Raw genomic sequence first — 14,217 nt, 5'->3', positions numbered from 1 at the left:
CTGCTCTTCCTGCTAGTCTATTTTCCAGAAGGTCCACAGACATAGTGCTAAGGCATCTGCCACAGAACAACATACACTGATATAAACACGCTGGGTTTTAAAGTGAGGCCGGACCTGATTTTGAATGGGTCAGTAACCCTAAGTTATAGATATGGGACCTCGGGCAAGTTATTTACCTTCTTTGAGCATTCCTTTCCTCATCCACAAACAGGGATTCAAATCAGACCCTCCTCTAAAAGTTACTGTTGTCATTAAATGATGTATTTATGTGAAACCAGGGGGCATATACAGGGTGGGGGGTTGGGGAATGGTGTTCAGTCAATGTTCATCTCTTCTATGAAGCCCCCAATGGTTACATTTGGTACCTATATTTTAAGAAATTCTCTGAAGAGGTTTCAGCATGCCATGGTCTAGCAGTCTAATAAATTATTATTCCCCATGTGCTATGTGAGTTTCTTTAATAGTCTACTCTTTGACAGGAAGCAGAGAAATACCTGCTGCACTCATTTTCAACAGGTAGTGAAGAGCTCAGGGAGCCTTCACAAGGTCACAGATAGCATTAACACCAGAATTTAGAGATAGAAACCTGAGGGGTTTTTTGTTTGTTTGTTTGTTTTGTATTTCCCGAGCCAATAACCTGATGGTATAGAATCTCGATTATCCATCCTTGAAACCAAATATATATCCCACAACTGCATACAATATAATCGCTAGTTAAAATATCTCGTCTTAAGTATGTTTACAGGCTGGTTTCTCTAACTACTGGAAACACCGTCCAAGAGTCCATTGAGTGATAAACAGGGTCAGCAGTTAATTTATGGCTTGGAGGCATTTGGAGCTATTGTAAAAATGATGGCAATGATGCTGCAGCTAGACGGGTATTGATGAGCATTCATGTTTGTGGAGTGTGATCAAAGGAGAAGAGGTAGAGGCAAAGTGTGGATACTGAGGAAGGAAAGAAGGAAGGAAGGGAGGGAGGGAAGGAGAGAGGGATGAAGGAAGGAAGTTAGTTTTAACCTGCAGCAAGTGAGAAACTGGTTGTCAGTTTCCCTCCTTGGGGTATTCTTCCTCTCAGAATTCTGAACTATTTTCCTTTTCCTTTACTTGCCTATTTTTCTCTGAGCCCAAATACCTAAACATTAGTGGAAGTTAACTCAGTAATAGCTAAAAGGGATACAGAAACAAGGCGGGGGGGGGGGGCGGGGGGGAAGTGAAGAATTTAACAGAAGCAAAACATCCCAAATTCATAGTTAATTATTTTCACATGATGGAGAATATTTTCTTCCTTTCTTTCTTTTGTAGGGATTGTCTAAAATCTTTCTGACATGGACCACCCACTTAGCTCATTGAGGATGTAACCTATCAGCAGTTTAAAGAGCACTATTTTACTAAGTCTGCTTAGACTAAAAATTACATTTGATTTCCATAAGTTGTGGGCATGCTGATATGACTGATGCCCACTTTACTCCTCTATTATACCATTCCATAATCAACTTTTATAAAAAATGACTTATTTTTATTTTAAAAGTATAAGATATTGCTAACAGAAACTAAGAAGAACACAGCTAAAGCAATAAAAGAGAATAAAACAGAAAACCTAGGGAAAATTATATGTTTAATAGATCACTATTTCTCTAAAGGAAAATCTTTGCTGTATTATATCTAAACCTGAATTTCTGCCTTAAACAATGGCTGACTTTTCAATCAAACCCAGGGGATTTGTGAACAAGATGAGTTTGTATAATTATGATCTCTACCTAAATTCTATTGGCCATAAATTGTATTTGGCCATACAGGAATTCAGGATCAATCTGAGAATTTGGTATTAGTATTCCAGAATTAATGGGTAGTTTTGTCCCTCAGGGGAAGAGATGGTACTGAAGCAAGATCAGCAATGACCTGAAATCTCATCAGACAACAAACACTGGCAGAAATTTTAGGTTGACTAAAATGAGCAGACTCTGTTATCTTGTGTGAGACTTTGTGCATTTTGTCCTTCACTACACATAGTCATCAAACTCAATGTTTCTCCCACTCGCCAAAATTCTCATAAGACAAGTGACGTTATTATATTGGCCAAAACATAAAACTCTAGAAAATGCAATTCTGGGTTGAGTTTCTATAGTTTCAATAAATGAAGGAAAGAAAAACTTAAAACATGAGAGTCTAAGAGGCCAGATGAGAAGGATGATCCTTGCATCAGGAATCAGGCCAGCTTGCCTTTCTCTGATTATTTATTCATTGTGTTTGCTGTTGAAATATAGATATAGATATAGATACACATATATTTATGTATTTATATATATACATACATATATGCACAAGATAGTATTAATATATTGATTTATATCTTGTTTCATTCCATAAAGGATTTAGATCAAAGAAAACAAAATGAGTGAGTACATGAGTTTAACCGTCAGTTTACAGAAGAACAATAAACCTTGACTTGCTGGAGTAAACTTTATTAGGGACCTGGGAAGGGCAAGATCAATGAAGGGATGTGGGGGCCTAGAAAAAGGGAAAAGAAGCCTCAATGTGGAGTCAAGTTACCATAATCACCCTATTTTGCCTCTTGATTGGAATCACCTCTCAGCACCATAAAGAAAGCTTGATAAAATAATTTAAACATGTAGCCTTTAAAAAATTAAATCCTAAGCACCAAATAAGTAAAAGAGTTCATCACCATCTACAGTCACTAATCCCAACTCTTCCTCAGGTTTCCTCAGAGGAGCATGCTGATAGCAGCCCTGGGCAGCCTCCCGTAGCAGAGGCCTTTGGCTTCCGTTTCCCATTGTCTTCCCTCAGAGTCACTTGAGTCCATCATAAAAAGGAGGCAAAGGCATTTAAATAAAGCACCCTCCTAAATCTTAAAAGTCTACAGTTCAGTGGCATTCAACACAGACCTGGTGTTTCTGGAATAAAATTTTAGCATCTTCATAAATCAGATTACACGAAGTTGTTATACTTTTACATTAGGCAAAAATCTACAAACATATGCTTGGCACACTATGTTATGTCATTCTTGTTGGACCCCTGAATATGATTCTAGGCCACAATGCTTCTGAAGAGTCCTCTTAACTGCTACTAAGTGAAATTTAAGTTCCTAGAAAGTGGACTTTCATTTCCCCTTTTCCAACTATGCAAGACGAGCCATTCCTGAATTGCCACACTATCATTATATTCTCACAACCAGCCAGAAGGAAAAATAAGAAGAGCTATATAGTACTTATTTACCTAGTGAGGCAAACCCTAATCTTTGTTTGGCTTGGAAGGAAAAAGGTCAACAAGTGTAATGGAAAGAAGCCTTTGCAATAAAATTCTTCAGCAAGTATTTATAACGTAGCTTTAAACAAGAAAAGCTCATTCTTCATACCACTCTCTTAGCACTTATGGGTTAGTGTTCTATTAAGACAAGTAAAAAGACCACTTATTAACTTTAACTTGTAACCAATAAACAATGAATTTGTAATACTATTGCTCAATTCTCAACACACTAGCCCTAGAGCAAGAGGATGAGAGTCCAAGGGGGAGCAGTATACACAGGCTTCTACTTGAATCATTACCTCTGATAACTGTTTGAAGACTACTCTAGATCTCAATTTTCCCTCCTTCTTGCTCTTCAAAAAGCAGAGAGAAAAAGAGCACGCACCTCTTTGTCCTGCCTATCCAAAGGGGTTAGAGCCTTCCTAGAGATGAGCCAGGCTCAGCAAACCAAGGCACACATCTCCTTTAAAATGTTTATTAGTCCCTGGCATTGATTTGTTGCCAACTTCTGATCTGCCCTTTGTGAAATAATAATAATAATAATAATAATAATAAAAAGAAGAAGAAGAAGAAAGGAAAAAAGACCAGACCAGACCTACATGTGAGAATGAGGAAAGAGAGCCCATGGAGATGAAAAGGAGAACAACTTGGCAAATCCTTTCTTCTCAGCACAGTAATTCATGAGCATGGAATCCAGTCCAATAGGGACTCTTACAGTAGGACAAAGGGAGGGAAGGTTTTCTGTCAACAAACACCTAGAATCTCTTACCGCAGTATTGAAAGGTGAGGTTATAAATAAGAGGAAAACAACAATCAGGCAAGTTGAGAACCAAGCACAACATTAATTGGGTCACCTGGAAAAAAACACCACCTTCTTCCTTTGAGGTCAACGTCTTACTAATGAATCCTTCTAAAGGGCCCAGGCAAGAATAGATCTACAGAACACTCACACTCCACACTGGCTCAGTTTGGCCACCGCAACAACAGCAAATCGGCACACGATGCAATGAAGTATATGAAGGGTTACCGAGCTTCAGGCACAAAGGAAAACCACCAGGACTCTCAACTTCTCTATACAGCTTTCAAACATATATATTACAGACCTAGAGGAGCATGAATAAGCACATTTGTATTCTTTCAAAAACTACAGAGTTGAATAGCTCATTTCTTTCCTGTTAAAAGTACAGGTGAGGTAAATGTAACAAAATATGAGGTGATTATAATGTTAGGTATTCAGAGTACCTGCATCCTACCTATTGCAACATAAACAAATGGACACCAACAACCCGGCTCAGGCAGAACAAAAACTGTTGCTTTAGAGCAAGGTACACTTTCTAGAAATGAGACTGGTAATTTCGGCCCTAAACAAATTGCAATAACTACAAAATCAACCTTGAACAAAGGCAGAGGAATAGAAGAAAAAAAAAATATTTGACAAATGCCTACTACGTGCTGGGGACTGTTTCCAAGACCTTCTTACCTTAAGGTTAAAGACTATTTATGTGATTGATTCTATAAGAATGGCAAGAACCTTACTGCTGATGCCAGAACCTCACCATCAGGCCCAGTAAGGCCTTAGAACCAAAGCTCCCACTGAGTTGGGAACTCTGGTGATGCACTTGGAAGGGGGCCATTAAGGTTTGCAGGCATGTCACCCAGACTTCCCCCCAAACACATTAGAGATTGGGGATGGTGGCTCTGTAAGGCAGGGAAGGAAGATACGTCACAACGTCAGTTCTGGATGTATCTGGTAGTGATAGAAAATGAGTACCTTCCCAGAGTGACAGAGGATGTCACCCACCCTTCTCTACAACTGACTTTTAGCTAACAAGCTCAAACATCTATAACAAACCAGCAGATGATTTTGGCAGAGCCTTAAGATACCAGGAAGCTTTCATTTGAGACACTGTCATAAAAGCAGTTAGAAAAGCCCTCAGAGACCTCTATTTTGATATTTATGACTTATCTTGAGACCACCCAAAAAATTTACCTGGAAAACATATTTTCAAAATCAGACACGTTGCAGTATCCAAAGCAAACCATGTTAGTAACCACAAAACCTTAAAATGTGCCTTTCTCAAGCACTGACAAAGTTTTTACTATGAGATTTAAATCCAGTCAACCCTAAAGGTGTGGTTAAAAACAAGCAATTTTAAAATAATGAGCTCTGTCCTTATAATACCCTCAGCAATTATTTCCTATACACATTTACTCATAAACTCTAGTAAGAAATGGTACATGATGTCATATGTCCTGAAAGCTTAATAAATTGCATTGAGCCTTAATACACAATAAAATATCAATGCACTAAGCAAATTCTTTAAGAGTCTGAACACTTGATGATTCATGTGTTAGAATTCTATTAAATTGGTTCATTCCAGTGGAAATATTTCTACATAGTTATATTAGAATTTATATAGCTACTTAACTTCTAAACAGTTAAATTCCTTAAATGTGAGGCACCAACACATTTTAGTATTATTTTAAAACTGAGTCAACATTCTAAGTTTTCCCTTAACCTTCTTTTGGAAATTTGAAAAGACCTAAAGGTAAGCAAGTTGACATTAGACATTAGATATCAGAAATACATGTGTGTCCTTCCCCAGGGAATTTTCAAATAAAACAGAAAAAAAAAATCTAAACCTCCCTTTTTCTTTTATTTATTAGTTAAATACCTGCCATTCTCAAAATTATTGGGTTTTTTTCTCTATGAAATGTTAGCAATTGTAAATGTCCTCATATTAGAATTCTTATTTTGGGATGCTTTTATATTAACAAGTAATTTGTTATTGCATAACCATTACTTTCTCAGACAACATTAGGTTTTAAACATGTTTTACTTTTCATGCTCACTTGATACCAATATTCTTGTTTAAGAAAAATTCACCTCTGGCACCTGTCAAGGAATTTTTAAATTCTGAGTTTTACAAACTGAAGGAGGGGTATTGATTACTCACCATATCCAGGAATGCCTTCTAAAGGGGAAATTATTCACGTGCATCATGTTTGCAGATCTTCTGTCATTAATATTTTCCTTGTCTCATATGTTACATGTAGTGATTTTCATAGATGAATTCCAACTCTCCTGTTTGAGCAGCTATCAAGGGCAATTATTGCAACAAGTATTGAATTCCAAAAAAATCCCCCCCAAAAAACAAACAGCAACAACAAAAGCCCTTCCAGGATTTGGAAAAAGAAGTATCACAGAGCACTGCAGGTATGGGTCCATCCATTTAGGTTCCACTAGTTAGTCAACACACTAAAATAACCAGTTCAATCGCTAATCCTAAATGGTGGCAAATATTGTCCTGGTAAAATCCAACTGCCTAGAGTGTAAATTAATGCATCCTCTCAGGAAGGACTCTGGAATGTGGGAAAAAAAGAGTCAAAAGACAGTTTCTTGTTATCCTTGTTAAAGAAGTGTTAGAAGGGAAATGGAAAACTTCAGGTTGCTTTGCCATGCTGTCCTTTAGAAATGAATATTGCTTTTTCTTCTTTCTTAGGCACATATTCATGTGTGGTCACTTTAACGCAGTGCTGCCTTCTGAGACACGTCGGACAAAGACCTGGGCAGAGGGGCTAGAAACCATGTATAATCAAAGCCAACTTCGTTCCCAAATCTCAGAATTGCTGGTTTTCAACGGTAAAAGTAGGAAGGCAAGGAGCAATTTCTGCTTTGCAGGACAGGATTACCAGTAGTTACCATCCTGACTTCAGAAGGTGCTGTCATGAGAAAATTCATTTCTGCTGCCTAACCCCATAATAAGGCTGTCTGCTCTCCTTAAGTAAAATGACTAAGCTATTGATCCTTTCACTGCAGAAACCCCTTTAATTTGTTATCAAAACCGTGTGCGGGCTTTTCATATGTTGCCTTGGAAAGAAAATGAATTTCACGGCTGCAAGTCAGACGTTGTCTAAGAATTTCTTCCCCCGCTGTCTTTCTTTTCTCTTCCCTCTCTCTCTCTGTTTTACCCCAAATTCAATTCCCAAATAGGTGTCATTTACTCTGATGCGCTGACATCTTCTGAAAGATTCTCATGCCCAAGCTATACAGACCTTGCATGCTTTTAAAACACAAAGGCAACAGGCTCCTGCTGGGGTCTCCCAGCTCCGAATTTCCAGCAGAACCTTTGGGATCGTCGCAGCCGCCTTGTCTGCCCTGGGCTGTGCCGCCCGGCTCTGAGCAGCTCAGGACACTTGCAGGCTCCGAGGTACTGTACATTAACTCTGCAGCAGCCCGCTCCCGCTGCAGACACTGCTGCCTGACAGGGGATGTGCTCGCGTCAAGGGGGCCCTCTAGGTGGGTTCCCAGACACTGCAGCACGCCCTTGCTTGCCTCCAAGGAAGAGTGAGCCAAAGGGGTTAAAGGAACAGCTCGCCCTAAAGAGCAGATTTCTTTCAGTAAGTAATTACCAGGCAAGACAAGCGAAGCAGTAAGAAATCTGTAAATAACCTCCCAGGGAAATGACACCTTGAACAAACAGATATTACGAAGGGAGGGTTTTTGTTTGCTTGTTTTTGTTTTTCCCTTCTTAGCCAGGGCAAAGAATGGGAATAAAAGAAGTCCAGGAGAATTTGCAAATGACAGGGTTTGGTCACTTTGTCTCCTTTAAAAAAAAAAAACTGGGCTACGAGTGTCTTGCTAACTTTAATGATTTGTAACCATTTGGCTACAGATGACCACACGGTAATTTTTGGACAGGAAATCCTGTGGAAGCCCGTTCTGCGGAAGTCGGGTTATACTTCAGTTGCAATTGCGCATGCCATAAAGCTGCTTGTTTGATTAGGGGGTGTGTAGATTTGAGGAGTGCTGAGATAAAGCATTGCAATGCCTATGGTTGATATTTTGTATTTCCTCAAGCTTACCCTTTGTTGCAAAAATTCTGTTCAACAATCCCCTGAAAGCCCCCCATCACTGTTGATGCCATTTTGGAGCAAGAATAAAATAGTAAACTCTTATAATAGTAGGTTGGCACTTAAATGGTGTTTGTTGAAGATCAGTAGGAGAATGGACTTACAAGAAGCAGTGTACTCAATATGAATGTATCAGTTTTAACTTAGGCATTTAAAAAAGCTGTTATGTAATTGCTTAATATTAAATGGAATACTGGCAACATTTAATATATCATGACATTATCTTTAGTTAAGATTCCTCTGGTGAGGCCCTGTCATCACAGAAAATACTACCCAGAATTGGGGGAGGAAGGGGTATTTCCCACAAATTCAAAACCAGGTATAAATTTAGTCTTGAAAACTGCCATGATTTGAGAAATTTTCATTTTGATCAAATGATGATCTTAATGGAAGAATTCCTGGGATGAGGAAGAACTGAATGATTCCTTTAAAAGCAGTTTGAACTTGTAGGTTCAGATGGTACCACAGCTTGAAAGAAACTTGAGAATATATTTGGGGATTTTCTATAGCCTACGCAGTGTCTTCATGACCTCCTTTTTCTAAAGGGAATAAAACTCTTCCATTAGGTCATTTGTGATCTGAACCAGAAAACTTCCATCTGAATTATTTTTGACAAGCTTCGAATGCTGGGAATCAAGCATCACAGAGTAATTCAATATTTGATATTATATGACATATTTAAATATTACTATTTAAGAGCAAGGAAAAGTTACCATGCCCCTCATGTCCACCTTGCCCCGGGGCCCTGTACTAAGGATGTTATGCTATTATCTCATTTAATCCTCACAACACTTATTAGGTAAGGACCATTACTAACCCCATTAACAGCTGAGGAAATTGAGGCACTCTGATATTAAGTAGCATGCCTAAGGCCAAACATCTAATAAGAGTCATGATTTGAACCAAGAAAGTTTGTCTCCAGAGCCTGAATGAATTACCCCTATATAGTGTTAATGCTTTGAAAAAAAAAAACTATTTTCAAAGGTATTACTTTAGCCTTACAGAATCATGCTGAGGAGACCATGACATTTATTGTGCCAATTTTGGAGATGAGTCTCCAAAAGGATAGTATTTCTTCATTATCACACATCATGTTAGCAGTAGATTTGGAAGAGAATTCAGATCAATAGGTCAGTGTTTTATTTGATGATGATGATGATGATGATACGATGATGAACATGAATTTATTTCAAAACCAATACTTAATCCGCACTGTGTAAAAAGTAGGTCTCCGTGGAAAGGGGCAAGTACAAATATTTACAAAATGACGTGGAAATTGATTTTTCCTTATAATAGGTACTATTTATTTGAAAATTCTTTATTTTTTTTAGTCCATTCTACTCTACTCTGTTCATATGCCAGAGTAATGCCTATGGGCCATCGGATACCCAAAACATCTCTGAATATTTTTCAATTACCACACAGTTCAACATTCTATACTTGTTTCCATTTGTGGGCAATCGTATATGCAAAGCACTTTAGAAGTAAAAAAAAATATACGAACTACCCAGCAGATTACTAAAGGAGATGTAAAATTAAAATATATTTAAACCAAAAGGAGATTTCAACTGAATATTTTTTAGATGGATTTTTCTTGGCTTTTTATTTCTATTTTTATATACGCAACTCTCTATATTAAGGCATAACAAATTAGAATGAAAGGACACACAACTGAGAAGCTATGACAAATAGTAGAAAAGCCAAATTTCTGCTTGAGGAATAATAAAGAAAAAAATGTAATTTATTTCACAGTTCAGAGAACCAAGACTACATATTAATAAACAATCCTAAATTGAGTATTTTGAAAACTCAAGGCAATATATATAAAAGAATGGGCTTGCTTAGAGGATAGTAATAGCTTTTCCAACATTTTTATTCCATGTATATTAGAAACAGGGTCTTCAGAGTTAGAACTCGTATTTTACAAACTGATACTTTACAAGACTTAGTATTTTACACGTGTTCAAGAAACAACATTTGAGCAGAACTAACAGGTTTGTAATTAAAAAAAAAAAACAAATTCTCAAAGATGAATAACACTGACAGTCTAGAGTAACACAAATCCATTTTTTCTACTGAAAGGTAGATCCTTTCATGGAACTTCTAAGAAATGCGAGGAACATACATAAGAGATTGCTGTTATTGCTGATCCCAGCCCCGCTGAACGAGTGCTAATTATTGGCTGAGCATCATAGATCGGCATAAGCTTGCTGAGACCCTTACAGCCGTGGTGCAGCCTTAGCTCTACTAGTACAAAGGTTGGTTTTTGAGGAAAAAAAAAAAAAAAATCTTAATCCCACAGCAAACGCAAGAGTAAGCAGCCTTTCAGGGACAGACTCACATTAACCATCATCACATGAGGCTGATATAAGAACAAATAAAAAAAAATGTCAATTTATTGATAAAGTGTAAACTGCAATCATCTAACCAGCATTTTCATGAAAGATTATTTAGTGCTCTCAGAATCAGAGAAGTATTAACTAGGTAGTGTCACCATATCCTTTTCCAACAACCAAAATCCTCTCCTGCCCTGGCTAGCGGATGATGCTTGCAAGGGTGATGGTTTTTTAACTCAATTTCTTGTTGCCCTGTGGTTTTGCAAATTCAGGGCAAGTGCAGGGCAGAGGAGGCCAGGTTTCAACCAGAGCCCCTTTGCTTCTACCTGTTTTATTTTGAGGTTTGGTTTGAAAAAGGGAGTCTGGGGGCACCTGGATGGCTCAGTCGTTAAGCATCTGCCTTCGGCTCAGGTCATGATCCCAGGGTCCTGGGATCGAGCCCCGCATCGGGCTCCCTGCTTGGCGGGAAGCCTGCTTCTCCCTCTCCCACTCCCCCTGCTTGTGTTCCCTCTCTCACTGTGTCTCTCTCTGTCAAATAAATAAATAAAATCTTCAAAAAAAAAAAGAAAAAGGGAGTCTGGTTCCTAAAAATGTTTAGAGAAACCTAATGGTAGGAATACAAAATTAACACTTTCTAGGCAAAATCTTACCTTTGTATTGTCAGTTTCGAGACTCCACTGAGAGTTCTTTAAACACCTTCAACTGATGGGCTTCCCTCACAATGAACGTCATACAAACAATGAAGTTAGACCTTTATGCTAATACAAGCATAGCATAATACAGACACACCCTAGTTTCTGAGCTTGGGTGTTTTCTAAACTCTTCAGTCACTTATCTGATAGGGAGGGTGTAATGACTACCTCACAGATTTCCCTGAGTTTCACTTTCAGAATGGAACGGTGTTAAGGTGTATCTTTCTGTCACCGTCACATTCTGCTATAACCAATAGCTAAAATCAATGACTCCCTTTTAATGAACTTACATAATAAAAACTCCTCTAGATTTAGATATGAAATAACAAGGATCTAAAAGGTGATCTCTTATTAATCTTTTATGAATACTAATTATTAGTTCATATATTTTAGGGACGTGTCCCATATTTTCAAAAGGCTGTAGAACTTTTGTCTTGTAGTTGTCAAATGAAAAAACTGATCCCTCTATTCTACATACTGATTTTGTATAAAAATATGTATATATGCAAATACCTCTACAAACTTTTTTTAAGCACATTCTCTGTATTTGTAGCATAAATATGTCATATTTTAGGAAACAGAAGCTACAGTCATTGGCTATCTTGGGGGATATGACTTTTTCACCTAAAGTCAGAAAAAAAGTATTTTTAAAAAATTTCCAATGTTTCCAATAAAAATGAAATTTATGTGCACTTCGTACATGGGTATGTGTGTATATATATACATAAAACATATATATATATATGTTTTTCTCTGTATTATATATATCACCAATTAATAAAGAGGTGAGAGTGGCACTCTAATATGTAGAATGAAATGTAAGATGACGGCACATTCCCCACCTCTACCTCCCAGTGGAGCAGACATTCAAAAGCAAATTTTCTCTCCCACGCTTAAAGAAAACCAATCCCTCCGGAAAGAAACAGCATCTTCCTCTGTGTATTTGTAACACCAAAAACATTGTTGGCACTCAGTAAATGTTAACTAATGTTAACTAATGACCATGTTGATAGAGATGACTTCCCACTTCTGGCAAGTTCTAGCAAAGTCTGAAGGCATTTATAACTTCAGTACATTTATAACTGAAAGAAGAGGAGCTCTTCATGAAGCCATGGTTTCCATTGCTAAGAGTCAGAGGGAACTGTGTCATGTTTCAGCAAGTTGTTAGTACATTCAATTTCTACATATTCTATAATCAAGGATACAACCACTAATTGAAAAGTGAAAAAAAAAATCACTAGGCATCTATTTTGATCACCTAAAAGCAACAGTTGCTTTGGTAGAAATTTTCATGATTTAACTAATACAAGTCATTTTGAATCATCACCTTCTCAGTTTAAATGATAAATCAATACATTTGCAGGAAAAAAAATTCTCATATCAAACACATTTCCTAATTGGGATATTTAGAATGCTTGCTAAATTCTACTTTTAGTATTTTTCAAAGTAGAAGTGGTAGAATACCTAACGCTAGAATACAAAGAAAAGCACTTAATATTTATTATTCAAAAATCAAATGTGGAAAAAATCCACAGCAGCTTTGAAAAGAAAAAGTTGAATTTGCATTCTGTCTTAGAGTCTCAAAACATGAGCCCTTAATTTCAGGCTTTGCCTTTTATTTTTTGTGTAATTTTGAACAACTCACTAAATCTCCATGAGACTCCATTTCCTTATCTGTAACATAGAAATAATAGCAAATTCATAGGCTATTGTAATTTTTAACTTACTCAGGTAAATTATAGAAAAATACTATGTAATGAAAAGAGAGCTTTTTAAATGCTGTTCACATATACTTTAAATTCAATGATTAGAAAATGTGATAAAATATAGACTCTTTACTGGGTCTGCAACTTTAAAGATTTTTTATTTATTTGACAGAGAGAGATACAGCGAGAGAGGGAACACAAGCAGCGGGAGTGGGAGAGGGAGAAGCAGGCTTCCTGCCGAGCAGGGAGCCCGATGTGGGGCTCCATCCCAGGACCCTGGGACCATGACCTGAGCCGAAGGCAGACGCTTAACAACTGAGCCACCCAGGCGCCCCTGGGTCTGCAACTTACTTAAATTGAAATGGAAAAAAAAATAGAAAAATCCAATGAGATAATGTTTGAAGTCCCTTCTGAAATGGAATTATATTTTATTTCTACCTTTAACTTTTCTAAAGGCTTTATATCATATTTGTTTCAGAATTCAAAGGAATAAAAATATTTCTCGTGTGATAAGGTTCAGCTTCAAAATATACCCGTGTTTATGAGATGTTATAGAGTCCTAAGAATTACTTGGAAAAGTATCTAAAATATTGGTAGGTGAAAAAAAAAAAAAAAAGAAAAACAACTCAGATTTTCAGAGTAATATCTTAGTATGGATTATTTGATACAGTTAATATGATTTTAAATGTGCAGGTGTATATAAATATATTGATGCCAATGTAGAAGAAAAGAACCAGAAAGATATATGCCAAACTACTGACAAACTAATTACCTCTGAGATAGGGAATTTAAAAGTGGGCCTCATTAAAAAAATTTACTTTTTACTTTACTTATTTCTGAATTGATTAATCTTCTCAATGAGACTATTCCATATATTATTTGCATAATTAAAATACCAATGAGGACAAAAACATATTTAGTATTATTTTTATATTTACTGTTAATTAAGGAAGAATAGTCATTCTTAGGTTTTTTTTATTATGTTATGTTAATCACCATACATTACATCATTAGTTTCTGATGTAGTGTTCCATGATTCATTGTTTGCGTATAACACCCAGTGTCATGCAGAACGTGCCCTCTTTAATACCCATCACCAGGCTAACCCATCCCCCTACCCCCCTGCCCTCTAGAGCCCTCAGTTTGTTTCTCAGAGTCCATAGTCTCTCATGGTTCATCTCCCCCCCTGATTTCCCCCCCTTCATTTCTCCCTTCCTACTATCTTTTTTTTTTAAACATACAATGTATTGTTTGTTTCAGAGGTACAGGTCCGTGATTCATCAGTCTTACACAATTCACAGCGCT

General features: G+C 37.1%; 1 protein-coding gene across 6 annotated transcripts in view; it reads right to left on the bottom strand.

Annotated features, from left to right (window-relative positions):
- Nucleotides 1-14,217, bottom strand: part of PDE4D (phosphodiesterase 4D) — a 1,043,384-nt gene that overhangs the window by 536,929 nt on the left and 492,238 nt on the right. The window contains exon 1 of one of the 6 annotated variants that reach the window (XM_081826835.1): nucleotides 11,165-11,427. The exons of 4 other annotated variants lie outside the window; for them this stretch is intronic. Coding sequence is in view for 1 of the 2 variants with exons in the window: in XM_006727969.3 (XP_006728032.1) it covers nucleotides 6,222-6,268 (47 nt within the window). In the remaining variant the exon portion in view is untranslated. Of the gene's footprint in view, nucleotides 1-6,221; nucleotides 7,774-11,164; nucleotides 11,428-14,217 lie in introns of those variants that run through there. One more of the 6 variants, XM_006727969.3, reaches the window with a different exon arrangement.

This window comes from Leptonychotes weddellii, chromosome 7 (genome assembly GCF_054177405.1).
Source record: "Leptonychotes weddellii isolate Sample4059 chromosome 7, ASM5417740v2, whole genome shotgun sequence".
Classification (NCBI taxonomy): Eukaryota; Metazoa; Chordata; class Mammalia; order Carnivora; family Phocidae; genus Leptonychotes; species Leptonychotes weddellii.
The sequence above is the reverse complement of the archived record's forward strand: the minus strand, read 5'-3'. Positions and strand labels throughout refer to the sequence as shown.